The sequence below is a fragment of the Cibotium barometz genome, chromosome 1, assembly GCF_041138505.1.
Source record: "Cibotium barometz isolate CiBa-2024 chromosome 1, ASM4113850v1, whole genome shotgun sequence".
NCBI classification, from domain to species: domain Eukaryota; kingdom Viridiplantae; phylum Streptophyta; class Polypodiopsida; order Cyatheales; family Cibotiaceae; genus Cibotium; species Cibotium barometz.
In genome coordinates, this window is record NC_141046.1 from 46,095,427 (window position 1) to 46,118,213 (window position 22,787).

The 22,787-nt window shown below is 41.7% G+C and overlaps 1 protein-coding gene across 2 annotated transcripts in view; it reads right to left on the bottom strand.

The window, feature by feature from the left end:
- Positions 1–8,977, bottom strand: part of LOC147642069 (putative sphingolipid transporter spinster homolog 2) — a 39,814-nt gene extending 30,837 nt beyond the window's left edge. Inside the window, exons 1-3 of one of the 2 annotated variants that reach the window (XM_086802562.1) lie at positions 8,792–8,977; positions 8,084–8,221; positions 7,897–7,998 (exon numbers count right to left, since the gene is read on the bottom strand). In XM_086802562.1, the coding sequence (XP_086658688.1) occupies positions 7,897–7,998; positions 8,084–8,221; positions 8,792–8,844 (293 nt within the window). In that variant the 5' untranslated portion in view covers positions 8,845–8,977. The remainder of the gene's footprint in view (positions 1–7,896; positions 7,999–8,083; positions 8,222–8,791) is intronic. The other variant, XM_086802552.1, reaches the window with a different exon arrangement.
- Between the last annotated feature and the right edge of the window lie 13,810 nt (positions 8,978–22,787).

A 22,787-nucleotide genomic window follows, 5' to 3' on the forward strand; every position in this document is an offset into this window, starting at 1 on the left:
CCCCTTGGGTGGGCAGGGAGGAGTATGTATGGTCATTGCGGATGTATGGCGGCAGGCCGTTGTGGATCGCGGGGTCATTGTGCCTGGTAGAGCACAGTATGTCATTCTGAGGATGCATGATGAGCTCTTTGGCGTGCTCAATGTCTATGCGCCCAACCATGCTAGTGCCAGAGCAGAGTTCTGGACTCTTGTTACGGATGCATTGCCAGAGGCCGCACATTGGTGTGTCGGCGGAGACTTCAACATGCCTGAGGACCCGGCCGATAGGGTGGGAGGCAATCATGTTACAGTGCATGGCACGGAGCTTGCAGCTTGGGAGCGATTTTGCATGACACTGCGGATCATTGATGCATGGCAGCATGAGGCTTTCTCCCGCTCTCAGGACAGTCTTAGTTTTTCTCGATCGGATCGCCGACAGGGAGGGACTAATCTATCACAGATTGATCGCTTCTATGTGGGCGACAGGTTCGGGGAGCGTGGGGGCTCCGTTGGCATTCTCGCTGGCACCTCTTTTTCAGACCATGCGCCAGTTATTTTGACACTTGAGGAGAGGACACGGGAGACCAGCTTGCAGTTGAGGATCCCAGAGAGGGTACTTACAGATCCTAGTCTTTCTGAGGACATTGAGAGGATATGGCATGATAGCCAGAGCTCTGACCAGGATGCAGCAGGCCAGTGTGCCTAGGGACTCATCGAGCTCAGCTCTTTTTCGCACGCTGTAGCCTTGACACGGCTGGGAGAGACTCGAGAGCAGGAGCGTCGGTTGAGACGTAGCCTTGCTTCGCTCCAGCGCCTTCAGGAGGAGCAGCCTACATGTGAGTGGGCGGCGTCCAGCCAGGCACGCCAGGAGGTTAAAGAGGCACAGGAGCAGAGACATGAGTTCTATTATCGTCGCTAGGCCTCTCAGTGGACGCAGCTTGGTGATAGAGTGACTGGGGAGTTTTTTGAGATTACTGGACCCCGCCATGCTCGAGCAGGAGTACGCCAGCTCAGGAGGCAGGACGGATCAGTAGCCACTGAGCCCGGGGAGATCAGAGCCATTGCCACTGAGTTCTATAGAGACCTGCTTTCAGCGGAGCCAGCCACGAAGGCTCGGGATGTTTGCAGACAGACTGTGTGGGCCCATGTGCAGAGGATGGTCACAGATCGTATGTGCACAGTTCTGGGTGAGCCTCTTTCAGAGGTTGAGCTTGCTGAGGCTTTGAGGGTCCTTCCGCGCCATAGTTGCCCTGGGGAGGACGGATTGACGCCTGCCTTTTTTATGCGCTATTGGGACCTTTTGGGGCCAGGCCTCCGCAGGGGCTTTCAGTATGTTTTGGACACTGGGGAGGACGGATTGACGCCTGCCTTTTTTATGCGCTATTGGGACCTTTTGGGGCCAGGCCTCCGCATGGGGCTTTCAGTATGTTTTGGACACTGGGGAGATGCCACAGAGCTTTTCAAAGGGCTTGATCTTTCTTATCCCCAAGGGGGAGGGAGGGTCAGATGATATTCGGCATTGGAGACCTATTACGATCCTCAATACTGTCTACAAGGTCTTAGCAAAGGCCTTGAGTTTGAGGATCTAGCCCTTCCTTGGGGAGTTGATTCATGCTACCCAGACAGGATTCGTCAAGAAGCGCAGTATCCTTGACAACATTTTCACCTTCTGGGAGGCAACGGCCCGAGCTAGATTTCTCGGTGAGGACCTGGTCGTGATGCTTCTCGATTTTGAGAAGGCATACGATAGAGTCAATTGGGGTTTCTTAGAGGGCACTATGCTTCGCCTGGGCTTTGAGCCAGTTTGGATTCGAGGAGTGGCGGCTCTATATTCCACAGCTCGTAGCCAAAGTGCTGATGGCAGGAGGACGAGGGCCGAGTTTTGAGTTGACCAGATCAGTCCGTCAGGGGTGTCCTCTCGCCCCGTTTCTTTTTCTCTTCTTTGCTGAGGATATGAGCATGTATCTGACGGCAGAGGAGGTTGATTTGAGAGGACTCCAGCTCCCAGTCCGGGGTGAGGACCTGCTCGTTTCTGAGTTTGCTGATGACACGGGTTTGTTTTTGCATGGCCAGGAGGCCAATCTTCAGAGGGCAGAGCAGTCGCTTCAGGTTTTTAGTGCAGCTTCGGAAGCATTGATCAATTGGTGCAAGACAGTGGCCTTTTGGATCAGTAGCGCTCCCACTCCGGCATGGAGCCTAGACCCGGGTTTTAGATGGATTCCTCCTGGCACAGCAATGCGGTATTTGGGATGCCAGATTGGACTAGATTTGTCGCCTGAGCAGCAGATCGCCCCGCTTCTTCTAAGCATTCGGAAGAAGCTTTTGTATTGGAGTACACCTCGGCTATCCTTGGCTGGGAGGGTGGTGGTGGCAAATCAGGTGCTTTTAGCGACCATGTGGTACATCACGTCTTGCTGGATCTTCTCGAGCTCTTGCATCAGCCACGTACAGAGGCTGATCAAGAACTTTCTTTGGTCTGGGCGGGATGGTCAGCCAGCCCGGGCTAAGGTTGCTTGGGCAGTTATTACTCTTCCGCTGGCCCAGGGGGGCTTGGGCATTATAGATCCAGTTGATCAGAGTAGAGCCTTATTGGGGAAGCTTATTGTTGAGGGGCTGCTTCCAGGCGCTGAGCCTTGGAAAGAGCTTCTTTTTCAGCGACTGCAGGCTAGGGCTCCCCCAGCAGGGGGCACTTGGGCACCAGAGATACGATGGATCTTCATAGAGATGAGGAGGACAAGCCTCAGTAGAGGATGGGAGGACAGATTTGCCTTGAGCATCCTGTGAGCTTGGGAGTTGCTGAGACCGGGGCTCTCTCAGAGACCTTCTTGTGATGAGGAGCGGGCCAGACAGCCGCTCATTTGGAGCCCAGCGGTACGCACAGAGCAGGGTCATATGCTGGGTTCTCGGCCTCGTCTAGCCTGGGGACCATTGGCGGCAGGCCCAGCACGTAGTTTTGGAGACTGGCAGGCCTTCTGCAGTCTCCCAGAGGAGATCCAGGTGGAGAGGCTGAGTCACTTCAGAGGGGGGCTGATTATGAGGGATGACATTCAGGAGGCACTCACAGAGGAGTGGTTCAAGTGGAAGAATCGTGTTGAGGAGGACGCTACATGGGAGACATTGACTACCCTTCAGAGGGATTACCCTGGGTTTTTAGTGAGCTCTTAAAGGAAGGGGAGTATGTCATGTGCACAGTGTGTATCTACCCCCTGTGCTACACACACACAAGACTAGCTTCGAGGCTTGGAAAAGCTTGGAGTTAGGCAAGCCGATTGGCGAGCAGGGCTAGGGATAGACTAACAGGCGGGCACCCAAGTATGGACGGACGGGCGCCCAAGTGTGGACGCTCAGTGACCGGCCAAGAGCCTATAAAAGGGTGGCCAAGGTTAGTCAATAGTTCAGAGTCTCGCATGTCTTTGTTAGAGCTCTATGGTCAAGAGCCTGGATCTAGTGCAGACGTGCACTTGCTTTATGCAGCCAAGGCCGGCAGCAGTCTCGAGGCCCACGAGGGTAGCTTCGTGGCGGTATGGGACGTCACGAGGTAGAGATTGGTCGGCACGTCCATCTTGTTAGCTCAGCTCGTGGCTCGGTGGGGACAGCCAAGACTTGTGGGCTTGCCCACGGCTGTCAAGGTTGGGAGGTGAGTCAGGCCTGCACTCCCTTCACGTTTGCTTGGTTTGTTTTGCAGGTTTCGAACTTCTACGAGGTGATCCTATGGGGATTTTACAACCTCAACGCTTGGAGCCTTCAACACAAGGAGCATAAGCGATTGCAGAATTCAGCACTTCAACCTTCAGCGTTTTCCCCATCAGCATATAGGAGCATCAATGCCTGAGCAATTCAACCTTTATTCAGTAAAACGCAGCATCTACAGCATTCAGCCTACAGATCCTCTTGCATTTTCAGCATTCATACAGTTTTCAGCATCCTTATATGCATCGTTTTGCTACAGCCACTTGGTGAAGGTAAAACTCAGCATTGATACATAGCCTAGAACAGTCCCAATCAGCCCCTTCTCTCAGCCTGGCTCGAGATTGGTCATCATTGCTGCTTCTACAGCCGTGTACAGTTGTGTACAATTCAGCCCAACTCTTGGTCCTCCGAGATCTTGCGTTTGGCTTATCGTCAGTCCACCGTCAGTCTCTTCAAAGAAATAAAGCAAATACTATCCCGGTAATGGGATAGGGGGCCCTTCAGTTAGTTGTTTAGTTGTTTTTAGCTTTTCTTACACAGACATTGTATCAGATCCACCAATTGTTGTAACCTTTTTGGTCTCATAGGTCATTTTGGCCTTCTGAAGACGTTAATATATCATTTCATTTCATTTCTCTCTCTCTCTCTCAAATCTCTTAAAGTTTGGAGTCTTAAAGTGGATTGCTAAACTCGCGAAACTCAGGATACAGAAGACAGTGTGAGCATTTGTGTGACAGGATCCTCAAATTACGAATACTTCTGCTATATGTTACAAGACTATTATTGACAAGTTCAGTAAGCAAGCCCACTTCATTCCATTGAAGAAGACCATCCGCACAGATCATATGGCGAGGTTGTTTATTCAACAGATTTTCAAGCATCATGGATTACCCAAATCCATTGTAGGAGATAGAGATCCTCGGATTACCAGTTTCTTTTGAAGAGCACTTTTTGACAACATGGGAACAAAGCTGAATTTCTCTTTGGCTTATCATCCTCAAACAGATGGGCAAAGTGAGATTGCAACCTCACTATTTTGGATATGCTAAAGTGTTATGCTCTCGAAGCAAAGGATCAATGGAAGAAGTACTTGCCATTGGTTGAGTTTGCCTATAACAACATTGTTCACTCTTCGACAGGCAAAGCCCCTTTTGAGATTATCTATAGCAAACCATTGTTATTGCCTATTTTAAAGACGAAGAAAGAGATCTTCCATGCGGACGAGTTTGTTCGAGATTTGGATACGGCCTTTGCCCAGGTTTGAAAGGCTATTGAGACATCTCAAGCCAAGGAAAAGAAAGTTGCAGATAAGCACAAAAGGAAGGTCACTTTTGAAGAAGGGCATTGGGTCTTATTGCGATTTGAAAAAGCACGACTTAGGAAGTCAAAAGCTAGGGAGCACAAAGAACCCAAGGTTGCCCCCAAATATTATGGACCTTTTCAGGTTACCAAGAAGATCAACAATGTGTGTTATCGATTGAATCTCCCAGATCATTGAAGGATACATAATGCCTTCCATGTTAGCTTATTGAAGCCATATACAAGATTACCCCCAGAGAAGCATGTATTGGAGGATCCACCAGAAGTGGAAGAACAAGAAGAAATCTTATAGCCGGAACAGATTGTATTCCATTCCGTGAGAAAAAGAGGAAGGATAGTGATCAGAAGATTCCTCTTGAAGTTTAAGAACTATTCGCCTATGGATGCGAAATGGATGCCAGAAGAGTACTTCAAGGACTATCCAAATATTCTTCGAGCTTATGAAGAAGCAGTTGGTCCAGGTATATTTGAAGTACAGGCTTGAAGCGTCGTCTTCTGATCAAGACAAATTTAAGGAGGGATTGTTCGTCTAGCCCTCTTCATTGTATATATTTATACTGAAATGGAATTGATCATTATCTTGTATATATAATGATCTTGATTGGATATGCTCTCGTTTGGGTGGCAACGATGCCCGAAAGCCCAAGGAGCAACATTTGTATATGGGAGGCAACGATGCTAGAAGATCCATTGGACGGCAACAATGCCAGATATTTTGGACTTCGCAGTCGGGCAGTCATTGCGACCAAATGGCCCAAATGATTGGATTGGATTTCGCAAACGAGCGGTCATAGCGACCAGATGGCCCAAATGACTATATTGGATTTTGCAATCGGGCAATCATTGCGACCAGATGGCCCATATGACTGTATTGGATCTCATAGTCGGGCGGTCAATGCGACCACATGGCCCAGATGACTATGGAAGTCTTCTCAGGCAGTCCTATTGACCAGATGGCCTTGAGGATAGTATGAGAGGTTTACCTCGAAAACCAGATGGCTCAGCATGGTTTCGATGAAACCAAACAGGAGGATCATTACTTGTGCATTGCATACTGATGTATGTTTGAAATTCTTTGACTTTGTGTGTTGTTTTTGATGTGTGGACAATGCTTGGATTTATAGCATGTGATAGTCCACTGGGCTCCAGACTACCTAGCCAGTACCTAGAATGCCCACTAGACGCGAATGATACATACTTGTTTGTTGATTAGCTTGCATCTAGTTTTTGCAGAACGTGAGTATGCATTTATTATATCTATCTAAACCATGTCACACGCTATGAAAAACATGTACCATTAATCGGTCAAAGAAAGGCATAAAGATGTTGCCATAGGGACAGAAGGCACCACATATATGAGAAAAGACCAGATGCACAAGAGCACTAGATGGGGCTAGTACCACGATTATATGGAATATTTGCACCCCACAATTGAGAACAACTATGATATAAGAGGGAGAGAATGTAACTGTTTGGTCCTCCGAGCTCTTTTCACATGATGGAACTCATGCCCGGACACTTGGACAAGTTGATGGACACATGGGAACAAGAATCCTTAGTTTGGCACAAGAAAAAGCACCAACTTTTGTCAAAAAGCAAGAAAAAGCAAAAAGTCAAACTATGTTGACCAAAAGCTAAGGGCGCCATTGGAAAGAGGACATCGAACTGGATCAAAAAGCTAAATGCCGCTTTTTCAAAAAGCAGCTCCAGGGCCAAAAAACAAGGCTCTGAAGATTGTAAAAGCACAAATCAAGAACTTTGACTATTATTAATATTTAATAAAGAAAAAGCAAACAGGCAAAGCAAAAGCAAGAAAAATAAAACAAAAGCAAAGAGGCAAAGCAAAAGCAAGGCAAGGCAAAAGCATGGACCCCCCATCAAGTATATAAGTAGCCTGTACCCTCTTGGTGAGATGTAGAAAAATAACTCGTGGAGAACTTGAAGGAGAACTTGTGGAGATTCATCATCATCCTCTCCACCACCTTGCGCCATCACCCACAACGCTGCCGCCTTCAGCTGTGCACCGCCAGCTCTACCGCCTATGCCTCCATCTGCCGCCCTCTGCGCTACCACCTCTGTGCAACAGTCCGCCGCTCTATTTCAACAGGTTCACCCTCTGCCGGCTGCTCCACCTACCTCTGTCAGTGCTCACCCGCCTGGCCTCTCCTATAGCCGCCTGCATAGCCACTCAACCAACAGGTAGTAACCCTAGTGCTGCCAGTAGCGCCAGAGCATCAGTTGCCCGCACACTCTGCGTAACAACTGCTAGTGCTTGCCTAAGTCACATCAGTAACTCCTCAGCCGCCGTCTTCAATAGAATGGTCGCCGCCACCTTGTGCAACGCCTTGTTCGGCTTATTGTCACCTAAAGATTGCGGCTCTGCACTGCCTCCTTTTGCCATTCAGTCATCAGCAACCACACACTCAGCCACTGCCGTATTGAACTACCTTTTGTTCTATCAGCATCCACCACCGTGTGTGCCCTTTGGATTCCCTTTGTCTGGATTTGGTGAAGAGATGCAAGTGAGTATATGAGATCATCAGTTTGATTCAGATACTAGATATTGGTATTAGTTTCGCGCAATCTCATAGACCCTTTGGATCTTTTATAACAATCTCTCTCTCTCTCTCTCTCTCTCTCTCTCTCTCTCTCTCTCTCGACAGTTTTGTATCACCCCAGTGAGATAGCTATGTTTTCTTTCTATTTTATTTTCCATTCCATGATGAGATATGCCATGGATATTATTGTATCACTTTGGTCTCATAGGCCCATTGGGTCTTTAGTAGACACTTAATACATCTTTCTTTCTTTCTTTCTCTCTCTCTCTCTCAATATATTTATAATAATGTGATTGCATACGCAGGCCTACCTCAAAACTATAACAAACAAACAGAGAGCAATACATACGTCTTTGCCATATACGCAAAGATTGGAGATGCTATGAGGAGTCCAACCAAGAAGACTGAAGACAAAACTCCATCTTGAAAATTACTTAAGCCGAATTCTCCCCTGCAGAACAAGAAACCGCAAAAGGTTACCACCGCAAATGAAGAGCATACATTATCCAACATTTCCAAAGGAATAAAAAACTTACTGTATTCCACTGCCTCCTTGACAAGTTTCTAAGGGATTGCATGTGGTGTCACCCGCAGACCCATTCACACCATTGCTTGCAATAACGCCACGATCCACATAATTTAGCAGATTCACAAGACACAAAACAACGAGCATTCTGCCAATGAAAGCATGGGTTACAAAGACATTTGTGCAACACTAAAACAACCTAATCAATAGAGGGCATTATTCACTCTATAACATGATCATCCTTTGCAGTTTCCCTTCAAAGGAGGCGATGGATGCCAGGATGTATACACATGTATAGGTACATCTGATAAGTCTTTTTGCAGTTTTTTATGACAAATATCAAGATTGTCTATCCATGTCTGTACAGGACTATACATGTATGTATGTATATACATGTACATGTGTATGTGTGTATGCGTATGTGTGTGTGTGTGTGTGTGTGTGTGTGTGTGTGTGTGATTCAACGGTTCTTGGTGTATGATTCAACTGTTCTTGAGTGCAGTTTCGTTTATGTATCTATGTCCATACACATAGATACATAAGCAAATAGATATACAGATGTATGCGTGTATGTGTGTCATGTTGCTTGATGGTACGATTGAAAAGAAGCTCTCATGGAAAACAGGGAAAAACTCATTTCTTGTGTTACTTGATAGTAGTACTAGAATACTCATTTGTATCTTGCTTATGCTAAGAAACAAGAGACACAAAAGATAACCTGGCCGGTGTGAACCAGCTGGGCTGATCTTCCGTACTCGCAACTTTGGCCATTCCTGCGTGCGTCGGAAAGAATTGCGTGCGACCATAAAAGCGTCAAAGAGAAAATACTATTTGATCTTTTAATTGGTCGTAATAACTAAAAAGACTAAACCTCAACTTAGAAGCATAAAAAAATAAAAAATAATTGAGCTATCTATCTATCTATCTATTAACCATGGACAACCAAGGCACAACGAAAGGACACATAAGAGAAATCCTGGATTTCTAAAAAATAAAAAGAAAATCTATCTATCTATTAACCATAGACAACCAAGGCACAAGGAAAGGACACATAAGAGAAATCCTAGATTTCTAAAAAATAAAAAGAAAAATCCCTTAGATTGCTATTATCTATCAGCATGTGCTGTTGTTGTTTTTGACCCTTCGTATTCCAGCTTCCATTCCTGTGTTTTGCTTCTTAATGTCTTTTACCTACCGCAGCACCACGCGGGTTGAGTACTACTGATATGCTAAGAGTACCCCAAAAAAAACTAAAAACAATGCACAAAAGATAATTGAGCTATGATGTGTTAAGAGTACCCAAAAAAAACCAAAAACAATGCACATGAGCACCATTGTCAATTTTGATTTTTATTTATATCTTTTGTGGTTTTTTAGATTTTATTTCTTAAAGCTTCATATTTCATTTAAAAAATCATAAATAATATTTTCACAATTTATAAATGGATATAAAACGATCCATTTGTCATCTTAAAATTATGACTTCAAAGTTTTAAGAAACATTCATCTGACCTACCATGACACTTGAGTTTGGTGAATTATCGAATGCATTTTGTAATCCATTGAAAATTATCAATGGACATGGCAAAATGTGACCAAGTGTGGCAAAATGTGACCTAGTGTGGCAGGGTCCAGGAAGCCAAGATCATATGACATGTATGAGATGTAATAATAATAAACATAGGAAATTCCGTGCCTAAATCTTCAAAATGACAGGAGAGCTTAAAGTCAAGGAGTTAAAGGCTACATCCTAGAGCCCACTAATAAAGATTATTTCTCAACAATGTATAATTGAGCACAATGTATAATTGAGCAATAATCGAAATTCCTCTCTCTCTCTCTCTCTCTCTCTCTCTCTCTCTCTCTCTCACACACACACACACACACACACACACACGGAGATTTTTTATTAGCATCTACTAAAGACCCAATGGGTCTATAAGACCAAAAATTATTTCAAAGTTCCATGTGTAAATTGAACATCATAAAGATGGAGAAAAAAAGTGCCAAAGAAAAATGGACTTGCATATGCTACTACATGAGCTCTACGTGCACAATGAAAAAGGTCAAAAGTTTCATGTATAAATTGAAGATCATAAACATGGAGAAAAAAAGTGCCAAAGAAAAATAGACTTGCATATACTATGTGAGCTCTATGTGCACAATAAAAAGGTTAATATGACCAGTGGTGCTCTTCATGTCCTCATCTCTGAGACATCATACATGGAGAGGAAAATGTCCACTACTCAAGGCAGTACTTGAGGCATAGCCACTCTATGTCACTAGAGGATGTCATAACATACAAGGCCCATAGTGTGAACCTGACTATATAAGCTAACGCTATAACTATGTCATAACTCTAGTAAACCAAAGTGGTTTTCATACTCTTGTAAACCATTGGAAACATATCAACCATAATCTCGCCAACTATGCCAATGTCATAAGTGAGGAGGTGTCATCCTAGCGTGTCATTCATATATCTCAACATTCCCCCTTGAGCTCAACTCCATGCCATGCACTCCAAGTAAGGTTCTAAACATGTGAAGCTTCTCTATACCTAATGCCTTCATAAAGATGTGAGCCACCTGATCATCCTCTATATGTGTTGACATAAACTAAATCCACATCCTACTAGAACATTATCCCTCATAAAAAGATAATACATCTCAATGTGCTTCATCTTAGCATGATACACTAGGTGATTGGGCCAACTATCATGCTCGCGTTGTCATAATAAATGACAACTATCCTATCCATAGGCTCACCCATATTTACAAATAGCTTTTATAACCAAGCTACCTCACATGTAGCCATAACAGCACCCCTATACTCATCCTCTCTACACACGAGAAAGCACCCATTTAGCGGCTTACTGCTCCAACTAATAACAGCACTCACAAAAGAGAATTAGTAAATCGCCTATTGGAGACACTAATTGCCCAATCTATTATACCCGTATCCCAATTTCATAGTGAAGTCCATAATGTATTATGGACTTTATGTACCTGAGTATCTTACTAACCACATCTAAATGTAGCTTTCTTGAGCCCTGCATAAACCAACTCAACAAACCAACTGAATAGCTCAAATCTAGCCTAATGATAGTCATATAAATCAAACTACCTAATATGTGCATGTTCATAGTACGATCCTCCACAAGGTCATATACATGTGAAGGCAACCTCGTGTTTTACTCCAACAACACTGAGATTGGCTTACACCATGTCATCCCATACTTGGGTAGCATGTCCAAAGCATATTGCCTCTACAAAAACCAAATTCCATCCCATGAGGATCTAATCACGTCTATATCACAACTCACCTAAATCTTCCATTTTAAACTTCTTCTTAAGAAGCATCTTTACCTCATGAATGTCATCATCACTATCACCTATAACAATCAAGTCATCAACATAGATGATCAATAGCACAATCCCCTTGTCAATCTTGAAGTGAGAAATCAATATTGATCTAATAGTGACAAGATACTTCTCTATATTGTTTAAACATACTCTAGGTGTGTGCTTTGTGCAACCTACAGACAAAGCCTCATATCTTGGTGGCTGCACCATGTATACTTCTTCCTATAAGTCGCATGTAAAAATGCATTTTTTACATCCATCTAATGTAAAGACCATCCCTTAGCTGTATCCATAGTAATGATTGCTCTCACATTTGCCATTCTACTAGTAATCGGGCTAATGTCTTCTCATAATCAATGAGTTATGTATGTGGATATCCCTTGGCAACTAATCTTGCCATGTACTTGATAACAAAACCATCTAAATTATGCTTCACTTTGTAGACCAACATTTTACATCTAATTGACTTCTTTTCCTTACATAACAAGGCATTGAATCTCATGTCTCGCTAGCATCATGCAACCTTCTCTTCATCCATGGCATCTTCCTAATTCTTATGTCTAAGTGCTTGCAAAATGTGTGGGCTCTACCTCTTGTATAGCTTTGACCATATATGCATAATGATGAGTTATATACCCATCATATATCAACCTATACACACTGGATATCTAACTCTAGTATACCTACATACATACCTACGTACACCTGGATTGGATTACTATCAAGTGTTCTCAACATTTCTTTGGCTCTTTGTATACCAGGTGTAACAACAATTGGTATCCCAAAATCCTTATATTAAGGCTCTACTTTGAGCCATTATCTCCATCCACACAAAAGGAGTGACGTGCTAAAACATGCATTATAAAAGATTGTTCTACCTGAATTTTTACATTTGTAGTACCACCACATGACACATAAGAATCTAACATTATGCCTCTACCTGCCTCACACCTAGGTCTTAAAATAGACCCGTAGACTAGTCTACGGGTCTTAAAATAGACCCGTAGACTAGTCTACGGGTCTTAAAATAGACCCGTAGACTAGTCCACTAAGTGCCTATGATTGCTACTTTTAGTATTTAAGGCAACTGTTAAGAATGCAACCTCATTGACAGTTAGTGGATAGCATTAAATGTGTGGATAGTAGTCTAATGGTATGTGGACAATAATGGTCATGCCCAACTGGCCAAGTGTGTGTAGACATTAGTACTAGGTTATGTTATATGTGAACTTATCACTTGTAAAATGTGTTAATTTTGGTAAAGGATTAATAAGAGCATTTAGGGTTTGTCTGTGTCTCCTTTAGTGTCATCTATTCTCTTTTCATGGTATCAGAGCATAGGTTTCTATCACATTAAGTGAAAACCCTAAACTTGAAATGATTGGAGATTGAAGCTATGAAGGTCGCCATTGAAGGTGTAACGCACCATTCGAGTGGAAAAATCATAAGCAAATCATAGAGCTTTGGCCAAGAGGTGATTTAAACAAACCCTTCCCTTGTGGATTGCAGGTATTTGGAAGCAAGCAAAATTGAAGCTGTCCATTGAATCTTGCAAGTGGAAATGTATAGAAATGAAATGTGTTGATTTGCAAACATATGAGGAGAAAAACCATAATTTTCTTGAACAATGATAACTTTCACTATGCTTCTCAGAATCTGACTGTACTATGATAGACAGAAAGCTTGTTTTACGTAGATGTTTTTAAACTACTCAAACATTGGATTTGAAATTATGTAGCTCAAGTTATGAATGGAATAAGATAAGGGTGTAGATTTGGGATGCCAACTACAACATTTAGTTGAAGTGTTGATGTATGTGAAGTTTGCCCATAAGCTTGGTTGAAGCTTGATGTATGTTATAGGCTGAACTTGACAAATTAGAATGTTTGCATTATGATTGGTAAAAGTATCATGATTGAGATTGGTAAAAGCATTGTGATTGTGATTATTGGTGAAAGCATTTGCTATTACTATATGGTAAAAGTATTATGATTGATTATTGGTAAAAGCATTTGCTATTGCTATATTGTATAGAAAGATCTTAAGAAGTTGATTTATAGGTTGTTATTACAAGAGGGGATTTGAGAAGCTGATTTATAGGTTGTTACAAGAGGGGATTGATTTGGAGCTTATAAAAGTTTGGCATGATAATTTTTAGGCTTCTACTTGATACCTAATGTAACTATATGTGTATGTATGGAACAAATGAGCACATGGGAGTGCAATGTGGACATGTACATGGTTTGAGAATGATTCATGGAATGCTTTTGCATTGATCAAGTGAATGTACAAGTGGTTTTGACACTATATTGATAAGATTTGTGCATGTATATATATTAGGAGTTGGCATTGTACCATATTGGTTACATTGATTGGTTGAGTGTGCTTATTGAAGCATTGTGTTTGGCCAAGATGAGTGATGGTCCAGATAAAATTGTTGGTAAAAATCTTGATAGGAACAACTTCCAAATTTTGAAGTACCACATGATAAACTTCTTGAAAGGAAAAGGGCTTTACAATCTAGTGTGTGACAGGTGAAGAAACGGAGCCAAGGGTTCCCATAGTTAATGTAACTCCGACATAACTTACAGCACATAAGAATTGGACAGAAAGAGCATTCAAGGTGTTGTGTTATTTTTTGATTTGTGTGACAAATGTAATGTTATATCATATATAGGATACAGATAATCCCAAAGATGCATGGGATATATTGGTAAAGAAGTATGACACGAGCACAAAGACAAGGAAGGTCCATTTGAAACAAAAGATACACAATATAATACAGAACAATAAGAGTGTGCACGATTATGTGTAGAAGATCAAAGCATGTGCAGATACATTGGCATCTATCAATGCACCATTATTATCTAGTTACTATTATATTGAAAGGTTTAGGCAAGGAGTAAAAATCATTTTACACTTCTATCATTGTGAGAAGTGGGGATCCTCTAGACTTTGAAGAGTTGATTTCATTGCTTATTGTGATGATTTGAAGCTTGGATTAGGTACATCATCAAGTAGTAGTGGGCATGCAAGGGACTAGGCATTTTATACACAAAGAGGTGCAAGAAGCATGAGGAGATCCTTGTCTAGAGGATGTATAGGTGGACGTGACATCAATGGAAGAGGATAGAGTTGTGCCTCATTGGCTGCTTTATACCTTACGGGAGAGCATAAATAAGGCTCAACAAAAGGAAATTTTGGTATTGCACCTCCCTTGGACCAAAATGGAGCTCAATCCTCTAAGTTCGACTGTATCTTATCAAGATCCACATGCATGAAATTAAGTCAACTTATCCTAATTTACCCATTGTGAATATGCCCCATCAAGATCCCCCAGTTCATAGGTGCCATTATCATATTGTTCCTTCTTCACATGGTATGGGCCATCGTGGTAAAACTTCTTGTTGTCAACCCTCTTTTCATGATGGGAATTAAACTACTTCATAATGTCACTCTTCTTAAACAATTTTATCTTTAGTTTTGCATCAAATGCCTTCTTCTAATTTGTGCCTTCAAAACATTATTCGTCTCTACATAACGGCATTCATTAAGATAAGGTAAATCCAAAAGGTAATGTTGTTGAGATTTGAGGTGACATGAGAGCTAGAGAGTTATCCCACATGCAAGAGAAGCCAAGTTGTACTCTCCTCATATAAAAGGGGGACATTTCAAGCAATGGGAATACAAGCACACCATTTTGTGGGATGTACTTACATGTAGACAACCTCTTTATCCCATGCCCTCTCAAATAGTCACTAAATTGACTGTTTGATGAAACAATTAAAGGATGAGTTTAAGATCACTTTGTTATAGGACCATGGTACATGGAGATTAGATTATTCCACAAATTTAATAATAAAAGAACTTAACCATAATATCATAGCATAAATTAAGAGCATAAATCAAAGAACATAAGACTGGGTGTAATCTCCCCTCCTGACATGTGTGGCTCCACTCCCACACGCGGTATTTAAATCATATTAATAAATTTAGCCCTTGGAGCCATAAATAGCATAGCTTTTACAAAATTGGGCTTTTACAAAATTGAACCTTAATCTAATGCTTTTAAAGCATCTCATAAAAAAACAAACCTTGCCCAACATATGTACAATGGGCCAAACCATACAAAATTAAATATTTAGCACACATGTGCTTGGCTAAATAATCTCGTCCAATGTCCACCTTGGTTGTCTAGAACTCATGATCTATACTCAACATAGTCCACAATGTTAGATCACAATTACTTTGGAATCACTTACAAAAATAATCATAATAAATGGAAATCATTCACTACCATGCTTCACAGCACACATGAACCATGCATCACACATAATTAATTGGATTCACTCCCATGAAAAAATATTCTGAAAAATCTCTCTCTCTCGTGATAGTCCTCCCATTTGAGAAGACAACTGTCCTCGATTGTAACTATCCTCGGTTGTAACTATCAACACACGCGAGTGATTAAACATATTAATTGTTCCCACATTGGATTCACTCACAATGTTTTCATACGCATCACACGTATTCACAAAGTATGTCATTATGTATTTAAAACTCCCACATATCCTCACACACATCACACATGCCTTAGAGTTGATCGGACTCACCCACAATCAAAGTCACACATTGGATTCACTCACAATGTTTTCATACGCGTCCGGAAAGTATACCACACGTCTCACACGTGTCACAGTTGGTTGGACTTACTTACACACCCAAGTTAATTCAAAAGAGTTGATTGGATTCACTCACAACAATCAAACTCGTACATTGGATTCACTCACAATCAAACTCGTACATTGGATTCACTCACAATGTTTTCATACGCATCACACATATTCAAAAAGTATACCCCACGTCTCACACGTGTCACAGCTAGTTGGACTCACTTACAACCAACTAGGGTCACCCGCATTAATTCAAAAGAGTTGATTGGATTCACTCACAATCAAACTCGTACATTGGATTCACTCAAAATGTTTTCATACGCATCACACGTATTCAAAACGTATACCACATGTCCCACACGTGTCACAACTGGTTGGTGGACTCACTCACAACCAACTAGGGTCACCCTCATCAAGAATTATTTCAAAAGAGTTGATCGGACTCACTCACGATCGAATTCACAAAACCTTTACACGTGTCACACGTGTCTTAGAGTTGATCGGACTCACTCATAATCAAAATCACACATTTCTTACATGCGTCACACATGTCACACTTGGTTGGATTCACTCACAACCAAATTAATCACACTTGGGTCACCCAAGATATTCTTTTTACTTATTGGATCTCCCAATAAATTAATTACCGTAACACACTCCTAAAGAGACAGACACCCCCATCTCTCATTGGCCATTCTAATGAAATAATTGAAGGATGAATTTAAGATTCCTCTGAAAGAGATGAGTTTAAGATCACTTCTAAAGAGATGGGCATGGATACATCTCTACCCAAAAGGAGAGATATGGTTTAGTGTGGATGTTGCAAGTTTAATCATATACCAAAATTGATGAGCATGGACATTTAAAACTAAGACCATATTTGTAGTGTGGATGTTGCAAGTTTAATCATATACCAAAATTGATGAGCATGGACATTTAAAACTAAGACCATATTTGTAGTGTGGCTATTGTGGGAAATCATGACACTAGCCATTGCTATAGGTTCAATCATGCTCCAAGTGTCTACCCAAGCAGAGATATGGTTTAATGCACATATTGTAAGTCTAATCATATGCGTGCAAACTTAAAACTAAGACCAAATTTGTTGTGTGGCTACTATACTTGAATGGTGGGAAATCATGACACTAGCTATTGCAATAGGTTCAACCATGCTCTAAAGTGTGAATTGGGAGAATCAAGAGCATCGGCCTTTACTTGATCCTCAAGGCCACTTGCTTTACCTGCTCCTTAGGACACTTTATTTACTTGCACCTCTAGCTATGTGAAACTACAAGTCTAACAACTATGGGGGGAGGAGTCAGACTTGTTTAAATGCCTCTGCATTTGTTTTACTACTACACTAAGAGTCACTTCGATGTGGGAGTAGAAGAGGGAAACACATCAAAAATCTTTGTACCAAGATATTCTTATGAGTCTACTTATGATCAGAAAGCTTAGTTACCCATGAGTAGTTTGTCATGCCACCAAGTGCATTAGTTTGTCATGCCACCAAGCGCATTAGAGAAATACAATTCTTTGATGATGCATATTGCAACATCGACTCAAGGAAAGGACATAAGCTCTTTGATTAGGAGAGCCCCACTCCCTTGTTATGCTTGTGGAGGGCCTCACATAAAAGTGGAATCCCTTAACAAAGATTACAAGGATTCTCCCATAGTGGTCAACCCTGTTTGGGGTGCGGTGTTGACCATTTGCTTAAAGATGGCCATGATAACTAGGACCACATGGAGGATCGATTATAGCTCTAAACATGCTGGGTGTTTTGAGGAACCAAAAAGTTGACAAACCAGTTCTCACTCCCATCAATGCGGTCATGATGAGATCACATGCTAAAGATGTCCATGTGAAGGGGAACAAAGGTTCTCATGATTTAGAGGCTTCCAACGAACAAGTAAGTAAGAAGAAAAGGAAAGTAGTCACTATTGAAGATCGTAAGGACAAAAAGTAAAGATTCAAGAGGGATATGATTCCTCATCTAGAGGAGTACTACCTTCCACGTCCTAAGCCTTATATTACAAAGTTGTCAAAGGAGGAAGCCTAGAAGAGAATCGTAAGGAGCTAGCCAAAAAGTTGGCTCAATATTCAAATCCAATTGTAGAGAAAGAACACCTAAAGGTGGAAAAACTCAAAAAAAAGATGGAGAGTGTTGGAAATAAGGTTACACACACACACACACACACACACACACACATTGGAGAAGCTCAAGAGGGCACACAATGAGATGATAGATAGATAATGAATGTGTGCTGTACAAGGAAGATAAGTATACCCAAGGATGGGTGTATACTAGCACAAGGAAAAAAACCTCCTAAAGAGGGAAAAAGTGCCCTGGCTGGTCCTAGTGTGTGCACACACATCACTACCAGATATGGCTACAAATCCTCCCTGTGGGAGTGATGATGTGAACAAGTGGTAAGCTGTCACTAGAAGTACAGAGATGTGCCAGTCACTTTGGATTGTGATAGGGAACCCAAGCTAGTCACTTCCCTAAAGGGAAGTAAGTTTAAAGCTTTGCGAAAAGCTTCAAACTTCTCTTGTGGGAGAGCCTTCGTGAACAAATCTTCCAAGTTGTTGAATGTGTTGGCACATAAGCCAAGTTAATTTCCCCTATAGAGCATCTCTCCCTGACATAATGATAGTGCACCTCAATGTGCTTTGTGTAAGCATGAAAAACTAGATTCCTTGCAATTGCCATAGCACTTTGACTGTCAGTAAAGATGGTAGTGGCTAAGGACTCGCCAATACTCAAATTAGCAAAATAGGGTGCCTGAGCAAAACACACTCAACTGTAGCTATAAACGCTGCCTTATACTCAGCTTCACAGCTAGAAGTGGCCACAATGGGTTGCTTCTTGTTTGCTGAGCCATGATATACATGAATCACCAAGGCAAAAGTAAAAACCACTTGTAGACACTCGTGTGTCATAACATCCAGCCCAGTCTGAGTCTGTAAATGCATGCAGCTATGATTTTTCCTCCTTGGGATAAAATAAACCAAAGGGCTAGTGCCCTTTAAGTAACGAAACACCCGTTTGACAGACTGCCACCCAATGCTTTGTGCCTGGGCTATGCATAAATCGTCTCAATATTGAGACCACATAATGAATGTCAAGCCTCGTGTTACACAAAAAGATAAGGCATCCAACAGCTTCATGATACAAGCCATCATCAAAAGAGTCACCTGCATCTTTAAGACTTAGTCATAAACCAGGCTCCATAGGTGTAGCCACATGTTTATAATCTTCAAGATTGAACCTCTTTAACAATGCATATAAGTATTTCCTCTATAACATAACAATGACATCATTACGCTGCCAAAACTCAATGCCCAAGTAATAGTGCAATGGTTCAAGATCTGACATCTCAAAAGACTTTATAAAAGTTGAAATATGATCATTATTAGGGCCTGTGTGAGCAACATGTCATTGATGTATAACACGATGACCAATAAAACATCCTTCGTCTCCTTAATATAGAGAGTACTGTCAGTTGGGCTGTTGCAAAAACCCTATACAACCAAGTATGCATGTATCTTTTCATACCATGCTCTGGGAGCCTGCTTTAAGACTATATAAAGCTTTCTTCAATCTATATACTTTTGGTTCCTGACTTTTCTGAACAAAACCATGAGGCTGAGATACATAGACCTCCTCATGTAAATCTCCATTCAAGAAAGCAGTTTTGATATCCAAATGATATACATTCCAACCTTTATGTGCTACAAATGCAATAATAGTTTACATGGTAGTCATATAACATGTGGGTGCAAAGGTTTCACCATAGTCAATGCCCTTCTCTTGTGCATAACCATTTCCAACAACAAGCCTAGCTTTGTATTGCTCAACACTGTCATCCACTTTATGTTTGAGCTTGTAAACCCATTTTATACCAATGGCCTTCTTGCCAAGAGGCAAGTCTACCAAATCCCATGTATCATTTTTTAGTATCGAATCATACTCAAATTGCATAGCACTCATCCAATTTTCAGATTCCTTTGCTTCACCAAAGGAGATAGGTTTCTCTTCACCGCATAAAAAGACAATAAGAGCATAAATTACATAACAAGAGATGCATGGTGAGATCTTGCACGTGTTTTCATTGGCAAATGGCCAATTTGATGTCATGTAGTGTTTGCACCAGCCATTTTGGCATACTTTGAGACTCCACAATTTCCCTTCTATCCTCATCAACTACATCATCCACATTTGCCTCATTAATAGGCTGATATGTGAGCTGAAAAACATGCTGATTTGTAACATGTGTGGGTTGATTTTCAGCATTCTTTGGATTACCCAAATGCTCTATATCAATGTGTCATGCATTGAACAATGGAAGGAGAGTATCCAATATGTTATGTGAACATACATTTTGTCATTTTTTACATGAAAGCAAGGGTTGAATTGCATCTTCCACAAATATAACATCTCTACTCATAAGAATCCGCTTGGTAGCAGGATGATAGAGATGGTAACCCTTACTTTTCGAGCTGTATCCCACAAAAATACACTTAACAGCCTTATAATCAAGCTTGCTACAAAGTTTCTCAAGCACAAGTGCATAAGCAAGACAACCAAAAATGCGTAAATGAGCCACAGACCACAGAGCACTTTCTGCCATTCCAAGCTTCAAAAGGCATAATTGTATACAAAGCCTTTATAGGACACCTATTCAAAACATATGTTGCACACGACTGCTTTTAGACAGAAACCATGAGGTAACTCGTGACTTTTGATCATACAATGTGTCATCTCCATGAGAGACTTGGTTTTACGTTCAGCTACACTGTTTTGCTGAGGTGTATAGGGCACAATACATTGGTATTTTATCCCATTATCAACCATGTATGCATGAAACTCCTTAGACATATAGTTTCCCTTGATCAGTACACACAGGGTGCCAATCTTACATGTAGAATTCCTTGGTACCTATCCCAGCTCTGCTACTGTTGCAAGCCCTGGCCCTTTGCCAGCACTCCTTGCAGTTGCCTTGGTTCTTGCCATCACTCTGACAAGCTGCATACAAAGCAATGGAAAGAGATTACAGCCATGGAGAACATGGAATGACACAAAAAGACAATGACAAGGGTGGATGAAGCAACATTTATAAATTTGCAACAAAACGTGATTTCGACAGTTTGAAATTCCTAACAGCTCACTCTCGTGTTTTCCTGCAAATACCTGAAGTAACATGCTGGTACATTCCTACAGTGATTTCTCTGCTTTACAACTAAACACAATATGGATTGAGTCTATGCAAGGAGAGTACAGCCATGGACAACTTGGAAAGACACAAAACCACAATGACAAGGGTGGATGAAGCAACAGTTCAATATTTGCAACAACAAAACGCGATTTTGGCTGTTTGAAATTCCTAAAGCCTTCTCCTCGCGTTTTCCTGCAAATTCATGAGGCAGCATGTTGGAACATGCCTTCAGTCATTTCACTGTGTTTGCAACTTGATGCAGGATGGATTGAGTCTATGGAAGGCAAGAAGAGTGCACAGACTGAAGGAAGAACCCATAAATAAAATTTTACCTTTAAATGAAATTATCACACTTTAAGATCTGTAAACATTGCTAAATCTTTAAAGATGATCAATCTCTCACTCAACCAGCCCAATTCAAAAGTCTTCCTGCTTGTGGTTGCAGTGGAAAAAGCTAAGGAATGCCCATAATATTTATCCTAATATCTAAGCTGCATCACATCCCAAAGGTATGTGTGTTATACTATTAAACAAGAAGATAAGGATATAGAGAGTCCTACTGACCTGGACGCTATCTGTGGGTGTGATGTGCTGCTGATGAGTACCCTGTGTTGGGGATGAACCTATGCTACTAGTCAGGATGTTGATGGTGCAGAGTAGGGAGGTAGGGAGGCAAGAGAGCTGAGACGGGAGGGCCGAGACAGGAGAGATTAAACAGGAGAAAAAAGATTAGTGCAAAATACAAACAAGGCAGCTACTAAATCCCACGCATGTGGAATGGAGTTGTTTTTTCACACGTGTGGATGGGACCCAGATCTCTTGGAGTTTGAAACTTGGCACATGTGAATGGGACACTTTTTGCCTTGTGCCAATCATGATTTCATAATCAGTTCCATAACCACTCTTCCCTCCCCTGCCTCCCAATCTTTCATCCCTGCCACCAGCACCCTCCCATCATCCTTTTCCTTCCCTCTCTGATCCCTTCCTACCCAACACACTCCATCTAGACTGCAACTTGCTTGAAGACTACTACCACTGCCAGATCTCCAGTTTACCTAGGCTGTAGCTCAAGTTTGGGAAAGAGCAGAAGATTCACCAATGCAACTCCAACAGCATGGAAAAGGAAAAGAAAGGTCAGAGTTCTAGATTCTTTTCAATGTTTTTTGATATATATTTCTTCCATCCATAGACTTCTTGATGTCCAGATATCTGGGTAATTCCCATCCACCACATCCCATATCCCACATTTCCACCACTAAGCTCCAGCATTTTTTGTCACATGTCCCAGTCCTGCTGTCCAATAATCTCATAGAACATCCCAGATATTTGCAACAATATGCGAGGAGAGTGGTTTACATATCTCTAATCACCCCACATCGCGTTTTCCTGCAAATTCCTGTGTCCCTTTTGGTTTTCACTTCTTCTTCATTGTTTTGCTTTCTTTGGCCCTGGGGAAT